A 17,018-nucleotide genomic window follows, 5' to 3' on the forward strand; every position below is an offset into this window, starting at 1 on the left:
GAGTTACAAAGGTGCTTTGACTGTGTCCAGCAGTGTACATTTTAAAGAGAATGATTTTAGTTATATGCTGATAGGAATGTTCTTTATCTTTCTTCGAGCGAATTTTCAAATACAACATTCAGCTTTTTGAGAAATGCTGAATAATAATTTACATACGATTAATCCAGACCTGATTTATTAAGCTTTTACTGTGCCAAAATATATTTAGCATCCTTGAGGACATTATTTTGCATTTCTTTGTCGTAGACCAAGAATGTCGATCACCGTTATGTGTCTCCATGCCAGTATATTCCTTGAGTTTCACCACTTACATGAACCCAGAATACGGGGGCATACCAAGGCTCTGCTCTCTACAGTCTGACTTACAACTCACGTGCTCAAGTATTTCAGTTGAATTCCCAGAGTTCAGATCAATCACACCCACTCTTGCTACAAGTGAGGATGGACAGTGATTTATGTAGTAGGGAACTGGCATGTGAATGAGATTATCCCAAGGGGATGTGCAGTTCAGTGGGAAAACATAGCTAAACATCTTACTGTACTGTTCAGGTGGATCACAAATCACAGAATAAGTGGATGGGACAAAGAATATCTTTGTCTTTATGTTCCACTGTAATGACAGTGTTGACATTCACTGAACGCTTACTAAGAAGGTAAGATTTATATTACAGCATAAAGTAAGACAGGTATGCCATAGGATTTAAGGGTAAGTGCTAGTTAAGCAGGAATGATTGGCTACTTAAGTTACATGAATCACACTGGAGGCATTTGTCTTTTAGATATGTGTACAAGACCCTAGTCAAACAAGCTGGTGGAGCACTGTATTCTCTTGGGGCATTCTTCTGTCCCTTAGGTGTGTGCATAACATCCATTTTTAAACACCTAAGTATCTAAATATTAGTGATTTTTCTGTGTAATTTCTGACAGCTTTCTCAAGCCCCCGCTCCTGTTGAGTGATCTGCAACTGACTACCTATTGTGATTACTATATTTATATATATGTACATATACTACTCAGTGCACCCAAAGAAGACTCTTCAGACTGTGAGAACCTACCACTGCTGCTCCTTTCACATTTGTGCCAGCAAGAAGTCTTCCAACAGCTACATCCACTTTTCTGTATTATTCTAAACATAGACTTCAATGCCTTTTAAGAACTAGAGTTTTGCTGAAGACACTCAGCACTACATCTCAAAGACTTTGGAACTCTTTATGATCCTGAATAGGACTACAAAATTTGCTGTGGCAAAAGTTAAGCGTTACATTGGCTAACCTTTGGTTTATTTTTTTTGTTTCTGTGGTTGCACTAAATGTTTGTAAGGAGGTAACGACTGATCAAATCATTCCTTCCTTCTTCCCATTTCTTTGCTGTAGATTTCTTCATTGGAAAAAGACGTGTCACTATCATCTATAGTATTTCTACTGTGTGAAAACTGCTTATATTTTTAATACTTCCTACTCTAATCACTGTCAAGCTGAACTGAGCTACTGAATTGCTCACCATACTTATGGACTGCAACCACTGCAATGCCACTGGAGATTGTAGCAAATAGTCCTCCAATGTGGGGCTACTGGAGCAGCCTAAACGGACATCGTGTTTATCTTTAATGAAAAATCTCAGTGAGGGTTCACACCAGTGAGGAAGCAATGCAAACTGTGGAGTCTGGACAGCAGCACCGTCTTACAGATTTCCCCTTTTTGTAAAGAAATTGTTCATTCTTCCTTTTGAGCTTTTAGTATACAGTTTGTGGTATTATTTCACATTTACCGCTTCCCTTTGGAGTGTGGCTACAAAAAGCTGAGATAATCCCACAGAAACTTTTTCTGAAGGGACTGAAGAAACAAAGCGAAATGTGTGGAGTGTAGAATCACAAGGATTAAGAGGCAGCACCTGTGTGTGAAGTTCTAGGTACTGCATGTGATTGCTAGAGAGTATTTCTTGTACAGTGTTTGGCAATGGATGGGGAATCTCACAAAGCAGTACATGTGACAGCCCTTCCATTTCAGCTTGGATTTTGTCTTTGAGATGTCAGACATCAGCTACTGAAGATACTTTTAATATAAAATGATAATACATTGCAGGAGGACCTCCATCTATGGAAGCTGTGTTAAAAAGCCTCAGAGACGAAAAGATAACTACACTGGTGGAAACAGATGACTTTCATCTTTTAAAAAGCTATAAAAAAAGCTTAAAAAGGCCTGCTATAATGTAACTAGATGAGCACCAAGAAAGAAGCAAAAAAGAAAGCCAAAATGAGAAAATCCCATGATGAACATGTAAGAAAAAGACTTCTACTTTGCTTGGCATATAAAAGCCTTCCCAAACACTGTTGGGATATAATTACCTGAAGCTGCTCTAAATTTTGCCTACATTTCAGTTCTCCTATTTATATAGTGGTCAGAATACCTCAAGTTTATTTCTGAGTGTGTGACTTGAGATGCATGGGAATGTCCAGCTCTGAGGAGATGGTTTATATTCCCTTGTTAAACTCTAGTTATACAGAGTTTATGGAGTCCAGGCAGATATCTGCCAACATATTGCATATTGTCTTGAGAAGCCTGAAGAGTTGGTCTTGATCCTAATCATTTTATTCTAGGGTTGCAGCTAGCAATAGCTAACTTTTACTTGACACCCTACTGTTCTGAAGCCTGACACCTAGGCTTTAAAAAAGACTAAAAAAGAAGACAGATAAAAAGTGGGCTTAAGCTTCAATCTCCCATGGCTTAAGAGAGGCTTCAAGGCATGATTTCTGTAGGAGCTCTGTCCCTCTGTTGTAAGCCGCAATGCAAGGGCTATGTCATCAGAAAGAAGAAGTAGAAGCAATTGTCTGACCTTTCATCTGAGACATCTGCAAAGAGGGAAATGACAGTTCTGAATAATGTTGAAAGTTTGTATGTGGGTTTTGATGGTAATTTCAAATGAAATGCTTGTGCCCTCCATGATCTGAATCCTTACTTATGCTTCATTCTAAATAAGTTAAGTTTCCTTCTAAATAATAGGGTCCTCTTGGCTGCTTGCCTTTTTTGGCCACTGGCTCTTGAACACTGTATTCTTTTTTCTAGGAATAATTCTTGATGTAAGTGGATGAAATTTTTTGAGTAAGGTGGTGCGAATTCTGTTATCATGGGAAAGGATGAAATACACAGATCAATACTTTGCAGAATGCCATGAACTATCCAGTGATAATCCACTAATCCATGAACTAACCAGTCTACAGTACCTGTTGGTTACTATTGTAGGGTGAGTCTAACTGTACTGCTCACTTGGCAAGCTAGAACTGAATGAAGCCTCGAAAATTCTTTTGCAACAACAGCAAGGAAGCTCACAGTAACCATTGGAGGAATATCTTGTGTCTATTTCTAGATCCAAGTCCATACAAAAGAAAGAAAGAGATGCACTGACAGCAGAAAAGCAACAAAAAAGAAGTCAAAGAAAGAATGCAAAGCGTGACAGATAAAATTCTGCAGTGCCTGTGTTTCAGAAGTCTGTTTCACAAATATATTAAAAAATGAGAAAAAATGTGTTAGGAGATATGAGAGAGTTAGAGATAGGGCTAACTGCTGTACGTAGACTGAGAAAAATGAGTTGACAAGGCAATGAATCTAGAACTGTCAGAGATGAGAAGTATGACTTTTATGGAAGAAGTGAAAAAAAGGATGTAACTCAAAGTGACAAAATGACACAGATGCACATTGTGTGTTAAAAAGCAAATTTTGTCCTCATTCTTCATGAATTTCACATTCAGTAAGCCTAATTCTGCAATATATTCTGTTTCCTTGCAGTCCTCTGCCCCAGGCTCTTCGAAGCTGGTTGCAATGAGCATGCTGGCTGCAGTAGATACAATTCACAGCAATAAGAGATAAGTTGATCATATGTCATACATGTTGGAAACATTATGAGTATTTTTAACAACTCTCTGAGAGCGGTTGGCAGTTTCCTTCCCATTTTCAGGAAAAGGAGAATGGAAAACCCAGGGAACTACAGAACAATGACCCTCACATCTGTGCCTAGGAAGATCATGGAGCAGATCCTCCTGGAAGATATGTCAAGGCACATGTGAGGCTAGGAGGTGATCTGAGACAGCCAGAATGGCTTTACTAAGGGCAGATAATGACTGACCTGTCTGGTGGCCTTCTACAATGGGGTGATGGCATCAGTGGAGAAAAGAAAGGCAACTGATGATGTCTACCTGAATATGTATGTGCAAGACCTTTGATACGGGCTCCACAGCAGTCTTACCTTCAAAATGGAGAGAGATGGATTTGAAGGCTGGACTGTTTGGTGGATAAAGAGTTGGTTGGATGGCCACAGCCAGAGGGTCATTGTCAGTGGATTTATGTCCAGATGGAGGCCAGTCATGAGTGGTGTCCCCAATGGCTCTGTCATGGGGTTGGTGCTCTTCAACTTCTTTATCAGTGACATAGACAGAAGGATCAAGGGCACCCTCAGCTAGTTTGCAAACTGATTAGTGTAGTTGAGAGGGAAGAGATGCCATCCAGAAGGACCTGACAGGTTTGAAAACTGGGACTAATGAGGTTTAACAATAATGAGAGAAAGATGTTGCACTTACGTTGGGACAGTCCTAGATATTAGTATAGACTGGAAGAAGAACTCACTGAGAGCAGCCCTGCAGACAAAGACCTTGTTCTTGTGCTTGGATGAAAACCTGGACACGAGCCAGCAGTGTGTGCTTGCTGCTCAAAAGTCTAACTGTATCCTGGGCTGCATCAAAATAGAGGTGGCCAGGAGAGACAGGGAGGTGATTGTTCCCCCTCTGTTCTGCCCTCATGAGGCTCCATCTGGAGTATCACACTCAGTCCTGGGGGTCCCAGCACAAGAAGAGTGCAGAGCCGTTGGAATGGGTCCAGAGAAGGGCCACAAATATGGCCACAGGGCTGGAGAACCTCCCTCATGAAAAAAGGCAGAGGGAGCTAGACTTTTTCAGCTTGGAGAGGAGAAGGCTCTGGAGAGAACTCACTGTGGCCTTCCAGTACTTGAAGGGGAGCTTATAAGCAGCAGGGAGACTGACTTTTTAGACAGTCTGGTAGTGATAAGACAAGGGGGAATGCTTGATCATTGTTCTCAGTATGAGATGAAGAAAAATATGAGCTATCGTGAGACTCATTTAAATAGACCTGTAAAATTGTTGCCACTAGAGTCTGAATTTCCAAAGACTACGAGGATTGTGCTCCACATCATCAGTGTTATGTTCCTCAGCTCTGATGACTGATTCAATTTATTGCTGTTGTTACTTACAGCATATGCCATATTATTGCTCTGCTCTGGGGCTAGAACTCAGAGGTCTCGAAGAATCTATCTGGCTTTTAAAGTACTTGATAATTTTTTTTTTCTTTTATATCATTATATCTTAGGAAAGTTTTTAATACTTCTAAGGTATCTTCCTGGTAAAGAAAATTCATTTGTTTTACTGGAAATATTTTGAGCCACATTTTTCAAGTTCTGTAAACTGCTGCTGTAGGAGGTTTCAGAATTACCATTTATAGCTTGATTTCTGCTCTACGGATAGAATTAAGAGGAATCTGTACTAGCTGGATATCTCATAGAGGTCTTTTGTGAGGAATCTTCATATCTCTTATCCATGAACTGGAGTAAAACCCTGATAATATTAATCATGTTTTTTGACTGGACATCAAATTTAAATGAATTTATATAATAATAGCTTTGATTATCCAACACTGGTTGATAATAGTTGACCAGCCATGCAGGCAGAGGACACATGTCCATAGATGTTTTCATCCCATGTCTTGTGACAGATGAATCCAAGCTAAATGAGCATTTATGCTTCTGCTCTCTATAGAAAGAGAGTCTATGAGCCCAAACAAAAGACTCAGTGCATGTAAAAGTACCAAGTTCAACAGTATGGCAGTAAGACTGTGAAACTTTCAAAATTGTTTTTTAAGGCAATAACTTGTCAAACCTTAAAATGTACTGCAGCATATATATAGGTTGTCAGAAAGTGGTCCTTAGGTGGAAAAGCAAAATGCAGCTGGGACTGATGAACTCTGTATGACATCAAATCAGTAGTCTTCCACCTTTCTGGTTCCCAGAACAAATCAGCAGAGAATTGAAGAAGAAGGCTCAATTGGTCATGAAGAGCAATTAAAGACTATTTTAGATCTCACATTCCTAAAATGGAGAGTTCCTCTGTGGATTTGTTTCTAATAAAAACAGTAACTGCCTGGCATGCCATTCCCAGGGGAAAGTAAGATCAAGACTTCTAGCTGGAAATGTAAAAGGGGTAACAAGCTTTATGAAACTTTCTCCCCTTTCCATCACTCTTTTCAGAGACAGACAGTTCTGGCAGGGCCAGTGGAATCCCATCACTTACAGCACATTCTGTACTCTTTCAGTGAGTTAGTTCTCACATTCTGCTTCACAGGAATTCATATGATCCTGAAGATCAAACTAGAAGAGTGCTTCAATTTTTATTTCACTTTCTTTCTACCCTCTGCTTGCCAGTATTTGAAAGGAATTTATAAACATGAGGAAAATGAGGATAAGTAACAGGACTTTTCCTAATGAAATTGGAGAAAGCTGTGTACTTACATTACGCGTATAATACATATTTAGCATATATACATATAGACACACACACATATATATTTATGCTACTCAAATGGTGAATAACTGTTCTATGGTACTAGTTTATTCTAATGATGCACAGATTTTAATATATTTGATTATTTTTTTACTGGTACACTTTATTACTTGAAATGAATCTCTCTAAAAGCATTGTACATCAAGTTCTGTTGTCTTAGCAAATATGTGATTTCAAAGTTTATTAAATGCACAACTTTTTCCATATCTCGAATCACATTGTCTGATAACGTACATCTTACTTACGGCCTTTCATTAAGAGCTATCAAGTGCCATGGTACTATATAGTGCAGGAAAGAATGAAAACACCAAAAATAATCTTGAGCTAAAGCTCTAGCTGCAGCATTAATGCACCTATATTTCACACAGCAAACATTGTGGAAATATTTCTCAGCTTCCTGTTGCCCATCTGGCTTCCATCTCAAAGAGACTGATTATGCCATTTCTCCCCCATGCAAGCTTCCAGTGTCATGGGATTAAACTCCGTGCTACAACTGAGGACTAACTTAATTCTGAAGTTCTGCAAAGTGCCAGATTAAGAGTGAAATAAAATCATCACAAACAGAAAGACCCTAATTGTATACTTAGACTCATGGCAATGCTTTTTCAGTATGAATTCAAGCTTGATGAGATTGTTAGTACTGTGACACTGAATCCATTTAACAATCACAGCATTTGCAAAATTTGATATTACTACTGTAAAAGACACAAATGCAATAAGATGTGTACAATCAAACAGGTAAACTGATTCCTACAGACAAGGTTGAATTATATCAATAAAGAAAATCAGCAAACAATGCGACAGCAATATGATTAAGTTAGTAAATTAACACAGGCCATATCTTTCGTACTCTAATGATCAGCTAAATGTCACACAGTTATCACTGCTTTAGTGACTAGAGAAATAACTGATATTTATGCTAATATTACTATCAAAGATGTACTAAATGCTTTGTCAGAGGTTTTGAAGATGCTTTGATATGAGTGCAAGAATAAGGAAAAAAAAGTACATCAAAATAAAAGCTATTATCAACAAAAAATAATGCATTTGTTCCACAATGAATCCATGTAATTTCAAGTTCAGTTCTTTCATGACAAGATTATCTTATTGAAGGCATTTTGTATTGAACCTTTAAGACATAACCAGAAAAAAAACACCTACTTTCTATTTGATCCCATCTGTTTGATCCCATCCCGAACACATCTGTTAACAAGTTTTTTATAATATATTTTACTTACCCTCATCCTTCCATTTCTTATTGCTGGTCCATCTTCTGCTAACCTCAGAACAAACAAATCCATTTTGTACTCCCTTCCTCCTCGAATACTAAACCCAAAACCTTTGGCTCCTTTCTCTAAATCAACGGTGAAATAATCAAAGTCCTATACGGAATAAAAAATAAAACAAAACAAAATGAAAGACAATTAGCCAGAATAATCATAAGTAGCCTAATAGGCATTCAAGAAAACATTAAAATACGTCTCTTCAAATATGCATTTACTCATTAATACAAGCAAATGCATCTTCAAAGTATAATTCTGCACTGTCAGGATTGATGAGAATAAGAACAACTGTTTTGGTCATTAAAACCATATTTGAGCAAAATGTTAATGCCTACTTCTAAACTATCCTGAAATGATGTCATGCAGCAGTTACCTAGTGCCAAAACTCTCAGGGTGGTTTCCACATTCACCCTCACTACTTTCACGGTACACACATGTAAGGTTTTATGTCTACGCAGAAGTGCTGATTGGCAAGTGGGATAGCAGGCAGTTCCTGAACAAACAGCAAAGTTTAGCAGTATCATAATGCAAAGTTTAGCAGTAGAGGAACCTCCTAAATTATTGGCAGAACTTACAGAATCATAGAACTGTTTGAGCTGGAAGAGACCTTTAAAGGTAATCTATTCCAACTCCCCTGAAATGAACACGAAACCTGAAGCTAGATCATGTACTCAGAGCCCTGTCCAGCCTGACCTTGAGTGTCTCCATCAACTCTCTGGGCAACCTGTTCCAGTGCTTCAACACAACTTGCTCAGTAGGTTGGACTGCATGGAGTCACAAAGTGCAGCAACTCTTCTCAGTTCAATTAAAACATGTGCCTTGAGGAGGAGGTGAGAAGTGAGGGGCTTGAATTTCACTTGTTCTCCATTCTGTAGGGACTGAGATTCATCTTTCCTGGTTTTCCTTGTCAGATCTGAACTACTAGTACCACAGAAGGGTCTCAGTAGGAACTTGCTCCATTGCTGCAGATCTACTGGCAGCCAAATGTGCAGAAGTTGAATCGGAAGTGGAATCAAGAATAAAACAACAGCCAGCTTGAGCTGTGTATACCAGTGGACAGAGAATTAAATAGATAGGTGAGATATGGGCAGCCTAGGCATCTCTAGATGCTAAGAAGTGTTTTTAAGGCTGTGGAAGTAGGGACAGATCATTGTTTTTTTTTTGAAACAGAAATGAATAAATTTATATGTTTCTCTGGATTCCATTTAAAAATTTGAATATTTTCATTGATAGAGTTCATGTATCTGGCTTGGAAAACAGAGACAAAAATAATGTCTATATATGGTTTCAGCACACTGTGTCCAGAAAAGTGTACTGTCTTATTTAATATATTTCTGACTTTTGTTGTCCATTTTTTTTCTCATTTTTTTCCCTTGTATTCATGTAAGAAGAAAGGAGGATATTTTCTTCAGGACTTTAAACTAGATCATTAAACCTTCACAACTGTCAGTAAATATTTGTCATCAGCAGTCTTTTCCAAGGTTCATCTAAGGTTTATTTCTTTGAATTTGTGAGATCATGCCTGATCTCAAAGAAACTGGTTGCACAAGCTAGTTTCTCCTTATCCAGACTACTACTAACAAAAAACGTAATTTTGTCAATCAGGATTCACTGTTACATATTTATTTATTCAGATTAAATGAAATCTTGATTTTCAACAATGCTTTAGAAATGCCATCTTACCTGAGTACTTCTGCTGATAAAAGGGCAGCTTATTTTAGAACTTCAATTTTAACTCTCCAGTACCTCAAAAATAGCATTTAACATTGTAGTCGCACAATTAGAAATGCAGCATTATTTGGCAGATCATAAAGTTCATCATTAATATTAATGGCTCTGCGTTCATGTCCTCTACACAGAAACAGTAACTCAGTGTAAAAACAGTGAAGGTGCCTTTTGCTCCTGTAACATCAGCTGCTTTAATAATGTATGCTCTCCCAACTGTAGTGCCTTCTGCTGAGGAGAGCTCAGCATTTTGTACCTGGGGCTGTCTGTAGTCTGACAGGGGGTACTGCCGGGTGTCGGGAGAGTGCTGCCTGTAGTCCAGCAAGGGTGGCTGCCTGTAGTCAAGGGGTGGTGGCTGCTGGTAATCCATCACGGGAGGATGCCTGTAGTCCAGGGGAGGCTGGCGGTAGTCTGTTGAAGACTGCCTGTAGTCTGTAAACGGAGGTTGCCGGATGTCAGGTTTCACATCCTGTCTGGCTTTTACTTCTGACCTATAACTGAGAAAGGCAAAACGGCTTAGTTTCAGTAAGCAGCAAGAACGTTAAGAAATATGAATTACATGCCAAATCCAGGAGTGAAAGGAAATTGCATGACTGCAGAATTCCACAGAGCAAATTTTCACAGATAAGCAAAACTTTTGAGGGTAAATAGTTGAGGCATCCAAAATTGGCGAGCGCTTCTGAAACATGAGCATAAGCATTTCTCCCTTGGGTTATACTGTGCAATTTTCCAGCTGCTATCAGTGAGATTGGGATTAGGCTCAGAGGGACAGACACAGAAAGAAGCGTTCTGATTCCCTTTTAACTTGCCTACCTGGAAGATGAAACTGCATGTGAACATCTCCACAATGATCCCCACAAAAGAGTCCACTAAGTTTATGACATGCTCTCTCCAGAATTAAGACTTCTATAGAGTAAATGAAACATCAGTGCAGACTTTCCTAGTCCCTCTGTTTCAGTGACATAAATCATTATTATTGTGAATTTATAAAGGTTAAAAAGAGATGCATTCTTTTTGCTGGCTGTTATCTTTTTAATGAAAGGCATTTGATACAAAACACGTTAATATGGTGTTTATTATTACTGCGCACACCCTGCAGTAGTGCCTGGCTATGAGCCTGCAGGACATAATCAGAAGCTATGCAAAGAAGTCACACAGGGTAAAAGGAAAACAGATTTGGTTAATGAGGAATTAATAAGAAATAAAATGTTGCTTTAATTGTCAGCTGGTTAAAGGAAGATGAATTCTAACATTTCAGAGAAAATGGGACTTTCTGTAGTGCTGCAGTTGACCAAGTGACCGTGTATGTGTACATAATTGACTGTGAAAGCGATTTTGAAAAGAATTTATTGATTGAAATAAGTGGCAGTTTGGATGAAGGAGAGCATCAGTTTTGCTCGTGTTAATTTATCTCTGATAAGATAAGTAATTAATCCAAACATTTTGAAATGTTTTAGATGTATTTCAGAATTGTGTTACTTCGATAGCACAGTTATGAAACCGCTCTGGCAGGTCTTCCTACACACTAGCTTGAATTAGCTCCATGTCTAAAAAATACCAGAACTACTACTTTAACATTTATGAGAAGATGGAAATAGCCCACTGCCAAACAATCCTTTAAAACCTGTACACGGTATCTACAGTAAGACTTGCATGAAGACATGCAATCCTCTTATTTTCTTTACTCATCATAATCCCAAGAAGATGGAGAACAAGAAGGCTCACTGTGATATGGAGCTTTACTAACAGTGAAATAAAAATACTGATTAGGATCCCTAAGAGTTTTAAGCACCTTTTAGCTTTTGAATTTTGATACAGAAGCAATATACATGACTAAACAAACCAGATGTAATGATATTTATAAAATCTGGTAACAGATACTATATGCATTAGCAATAGGGGACATTTCTCTGGATTGAGACATCCTTAGGCAGGTTCCCAATATTCTACCACAGCTGTATCTAAGATGATGACACTTCTATTTACAGTTGTTGAGTAAGTAAATGGAGTAATAACCAATTACAGATCATGACTATCAGTTAAACCATTACAAAATTTCTTTATTAAATGTTAATTAGTAACATCTACAGATCACCTCAGAAAATTCCCAGGTTGTCAGATACTTAATACTGACTTACAGTTACCCAGAGAGACTTTTGTGAAAGCTGTACACTACATTTCATCAGAAGAGTATGCCTTTTAAAAACTGATCGCTTTTGGAGAAATATTCAATAAAATATAATAGAAAGAAATCTGCCAAGTGTGACTAATGAGAGAAAACCCTTTTGGGCAAGTGAAAGTACTACGTCTGCTGAACAAGAAAAAACAGAGGGTGCAGCACACAACAACTGAACTCAGGAGTCTCCAGAAGCAAAAAGTTAAAATTCTGTAACCAGCACCTACTGTTTGGGGACAAGGGTCTTAATGTATGTTAGTTGCTGCAGATTGGGATAAAGACAGTGTAACTGGCTTCATTTCACATGCCAAAAATTAATCTAAGGACTAAACAGTATTGAGTGGAGATCACAGAAAGCTGTATCATTGCATTGCATGAATGTACTTTTGATTTATTAAGCATTTAATATACCTGCCCCCTGCTATTTCTTTTCCATCACAGATCAACTTTTTCAATGCACACAAATAAGTTATACGTGATAAATTGGCTGAAAATTTATACACTGCAGAGAAAACCTGCTAATACAAAATATCTTTAAGACTCCAGAACAGCAATGAGGAATAGAAAATGACATGTAAGATAATGAAGAAAGGGCCACATCATGATCACATACTGATAGATCTGCTTTGTAAGTGTTAACGAGGTAAGAAAGTACTGTACTATTGATTATATTATTAGCTAATATTCAGTTCCCTGGCAAAAATATGATCCTGGTGGATGTTTGAAGAAGTTTGGGCAGATCTTTGTCAGTCATAAAATCACAGAAGTTTGGGTTGGAAAAGACATTTAAGACTGTCTAGTTCTAATCTGCTGGCATAGGCACCTCCACTAGATCAGGCTGTACAGGGCCCCATCCAGCCTGGACTTGAGCACTGCCAGTGATGTAGCATCCACAGGTTCTCCAGGCAACCTTTTCCAGTGCCTTGTCACCCTCATAGGGAAGAATTTCTTTCTAATATCTAATCTACATCTCCCCTTTTTTAGTTCAAAATCACTACACCATGCCCTGTCACAACACTCCCTGACAGAGTCCTGCAGCATTCCTGTAGGTCACTTAAGGCATGGCAAGGCCCCTGTAAGGTCTCCTGAGAGCCTTCTGTTCTCCAGCCTGAACAATCCCAACTCTCTCAGTGTCTCTTCTCAGAAGAGGTGCTCCAACCCTCTGAGCATCCTTGTGACCCTCCTCTGGATTCACTCCAACAGCTCCATGTTCTTCCTATGCTGGGAGCCCCAGAGCTGAATACAATATTCAGGATGGGTTCTCATGAGGGCAGAGTAGAAGGGGACAATCTTGGCTTGTTGGTCACTCTGCTTTTGACGCAGCCCAGGCTACTCACAGAAGACACATGAGCACAATTCACCACTTGTGAGCATGATCCTGGCAGCACTGGGTGTCAGAACCCACCCACCCTCCACTAGGGCACTGCAGGCCATGAAGCTGCTCTTTTCTTACCTGTTCTCATGTCCCTGCAGCTGCAGGGGCTGCGGGGGTGTGGGCTGTGCCACGGGGCTGTGCTGGGCAACGGGGCTCTGCTGCTGGGTCAGGGGGCTCTGCTGCTGCTGGGCCAGGGGGCTCTGCTGCTGCTGCTGCTGCTGCTGCTGCTGCTGCTGTTGTTGGGCCAGGGGGCTGTGCTGCTGGGCCAGGGGGCTCTGCTTCTCCGAGCTGGGTGCTGAGGCTGGGCTGTTCAGCTCTGTGTAAAGGGGAAGCCAGAAATTAAAGAGTTATCACAGAATGACATTTAATAAAGAGTAAAGGTAGCTGATGACCATTGTCAGTCACACTCTGCTCCTAGAAATGTATGTTTTGTCACTTTTGCTCTCCTGGGTTATAATTACCTTCTAAGATATCTGAGGCAAATGGGCTCCTCTTGGTATTCTCTGAAATCTGAAAGCCTGGCCAATTCTGCAGCTCATGCTGACAACTTCATTATTTAAAACACAACTGAACAGGGCAAACGGCTTCCATGTATCATGGTTGCTATGAAAGCCTGGAAACACTGATATGTGTAAACTTTTCATTTTGAGAAAATGAACAGTTTTAGTGCTCTCAGCACTATTATGGGATGACAGACTGCTGTCATGAAAGCTAAACCACTGGTGTGCTGCATTAGCTCCTGTTCTTTGAGCTCAACAAGAGTTCCCTGTAGTTTTCACATCTTTGGGGACTGTGAACAGTAAAACTAGTCACAAAAATTTCAGACTAAACAGCAAAACCAATGTATTTCCCTGTATTGATACCAAATGATCTGGGCTTCACATAGGACCACTGCAGAAAACCTGCCTTTTTCCAAGCAACATACAACTCAAAAAGATGGAGAGGCTGGGCTGGGAGATGGCCCTCTACAATCACAGAATGACAGTTTACCTTCCCGTTTTTCCCTGAAGACACATTTGGCAGAGAACTTATATCGGATGTATTTCTCCCAACACGCTGGGCTCAGCATTGCTCAGAAGTATAAATGAGAGACTCCTGTTGCCAGAGGATGGAGCACTCCGCAGGTCATCACATACACATTATCAACAGCAAAGTGCCACTGTGTATTTTTCATTCCTGCTTGCAGCAGAATGAGTGAGGCCAGTGTGGCATGGTACTGAGACAACAGGTAGACACGATCCAGATCTTGCCCAGATCTTTGCATCTGAATCTAGTTTGAATTTTGAACAATTTTATTTTATATTTTGTAATGAGTGAGTTTGTCCCTTCTGACTGCGCTTATAACAGCTTTCTGCTGCTTCAATTTATGCTCATAATTGTTCTAAAAGTTTAGGATGCTTTATTAAAAATCTTTTCAATTTAGACTTAATTGTCAAAAAAGCTTGTATATCTGCACTTAAAGCGCTCCTCATGCAGGCATAAGCAATACTTGTCTGTGTAATTACTATGCTTAAGGCTTTAATTGCCCATTTTGCATCTGTGAGCCTCTTTTGTATTGCTGAGTTTCAGAGACAGAGATTGGGAATATTGTCCTTGGTTTCTACATTACTCTCATAACTATGGATGAACAAGTCAAATCATAAGCTGCTTCTAAAACTGTTTTGCATTTATATGGCATTTTTCACCTGAAAGTACATTACAGAGGTATTAGATTTTGTCCTGATTTATAAATTGGAGAACTAATACCAGAAGGCAAATGAGGCATCCAGGGTCACCCAGCAGCATGGGGCTGCCTTGCCTCGGACACAAGCTCCTTCACCAGCACCCGAGAGCAGCTTGTAGCACTGCATCCCAGGGGTACCTCTGCTTTCTTTCTATTTTCATGTTTTCATTTACTTAAATGGGAAATACTTAAATGCCAGTAATTTGCTAATAGGCATTATTCAGTATGCAAAGAAGGCCAAAATAAACTGCACAGACTGCATACAGCAAAACACTTTTTTGTAGCTGATCTCAAAACTGACCTCTGGTTATTATACACCACTGTCCTTGCAGCTCTCTAGGGTGAATTCTGAGCTTGTGTGCTTATGTATTCTTCTCTTCACTGAGTTCATTTATCAAAATAGGTACATTCCCTCAGTGGCAATCCATGGCCAGTGTCAGGCTAATTCCTTGTCCAGTTGCTTGGTGCAGCAGCAGAAAGTGAGGGTCACTTAAGTAATTAATTGCATTACTTTGCGTATGTGATACTCCCGATTCTGATGGAGATCAGACCATTAAATTAACAAAAGCCCTGAAATCAACCTCAAAACCCATGAAGTCAACATCAAAGGACCTGCACTGTTGAGTTGTGCAGTAACGATCAGAATAATGAATCTGTTCTCTTATCCACACTTTGCAAAGTAGATATTTTAACGTTTTGAGTTTTTCCTGCCTTGTGACCTTATCCTCACACATGTGGAGGAAACTACCAAATCTGAACTCTTCCTTCACATCACTTTGTCACAGGTAGCTGATATCAGAACATGCCTGGTGACAGCCATTGCAGTGTCCTGTCAGTCACTTTGCTGACTTAAAGGTTTGGTTTAAAGGGCGTGAACTTGAAATCTAGCTCTCTTATAGGATGCTTTTCCATGTAAAAACAATTCTTACAAAGGACACGAAAACTAAGTTTCTAGTACTCTGTTTTCTCTCAGATTTCTTTCCTTTAAATACCTTTTGCATAGCAAGAAACCTTTTCAAGAATTCAAATATTATTCCAGCTGATTCTAAGGCTGTAATTTTGGTGTACTGTATGTTACAGCTGAGAATGTGAAACAAAAGATGTTCTTTCAAGCAGTGACATAATTCAAGCTAATTGGAGGCTACTCAAAATTTTCTTCCTGTTTTTAAGGGCCATTGACTTACCCTCCTGAGGAATGATGCGAAGTGTTACACTGAGACCTGCATCTTTAATTAGCTTCACAATATCTGCATGAGGCATGTTAATGATAGACTGGCCATTCACAGCTAAGATCCGGTCTCCGACTTTAAGTTTTGCACAGCGATCAGCAGGACTTCCATCAATTATCCGCCCTATTTTATGGGGTACAGCTAGACAAGGAAGAATAGTCACAGTTAGCTTATGCAGCAGTAAGGAGTGGTGCTCACAAACAAAAGAGCTAAACTGAGCTAATTTGGGAGAAAGTTCCACCTGAATGAAAAGATACTTTGTGCAAACACTTGTTCTTATACAATGCCATTTGTATTAAAAACACAGATTTTGCTAGAAAATCAAAATCTAAATGTACATGGCATATACATACAAAGTCCATCATCAGATTTATGGTTCAGCTACTTTACAAACCAGGCACGTAACAAGACAATAAACAGATCAGTAGAAGAAAAAGGCATTAAAACACTGAAGGGGATAAATCTGCACAATAAGTAGTGGTCTTAAATTGTCTCCCACCTCTGAGTTTACAGAATCTTTTTGTCTGTATTTTGTAATGATTGCTCTACAGTCATGATTTATTTTAAATACAAACAGATTTTATTACTGAAATTGCCCAGGGTTCACTAAATAGTTCTACTCCTCCACACAAACAAGTTAATTGATAAACAGAAATCATACTGAAGATTTATAGAGATGTGCATTTTCTAATTAGATGCATGCCAGCATGAATTTGCAGTTAATTATGAGTGTATAGACACATTTACTACATCAAATAGAAGAACACAAACACGTACACATTCTTAAAACTGTACAGATCAATTTTGCTGCTTTTGCTCTTTGTGGTTCTCCATCTCCCTATGTCCTCCATCTGTTCTCTTTTTCCTCATTTCCCACAGAATTTTCTA

General features: G+C 39.2%; 2 protein-coding genes across 7 annotated transcripts in view; both read right to left on the reverse strand.

Moving 5' to 3' along the window:
- GSAP (gamma-secretase activating protein) overlaps positions 1-17,018 on the reverse strand; it is a 416,138-nt gene that overhangs the window by 322,896 nt on the left and 76,224 nt on the right. The window lies entirely within an intron of this gene.
- The window catches only part of MAGI2 (membrane associated guanylate kinase, WW and PDZ domain containing 2), a 718,224-nt gene that overhangs the window by 33,631 nt on the left and 667,575 nt on the right, over positions 1-17,018 (reverse strand). For all 6 annotated transcript variants that reach the window (XM_065743669.1, XM_065743670.1, XM_065743668.1 and 3 more), the window contains 4 exons: positions 16,086-16,271; positions 13,257-13,494; positions 9,884-10,124; positions 7,858-8,001 (listed from right to left, as the gene is read on the reverse strand). In XM_065743669.1, coding sequence (XP_065599741.1) covers positions 7,858-8,001; positions 9,884-10,124; positions 13,257-13,494; positions 16,086-16,271 — 809 coding nt within the window. The remainder of the gene's footprint in view (positions 1-7,857; positions 8,002-9,883; positions 10,125-13,256; positions 13,495-16,085; positions 16,272-17,018) is intronic.

The sequence above is a fragment of the Cyrtonyx montezumae genome, unplaced genomic scaffold (genome assembly GCF_038088225.1).
Source record: "Cyrtonyx montezumae isolate F1298 unplaced genomic scaffold, pur_monq_1.0 scaffold_3, whole genome shotgun sequence".
NCBI lineage: Eukaryota > Metazoa > Chordata > Aves > Galliformes > Odontophoridae > Cyrtonyx > Cyrtonyx montezumae.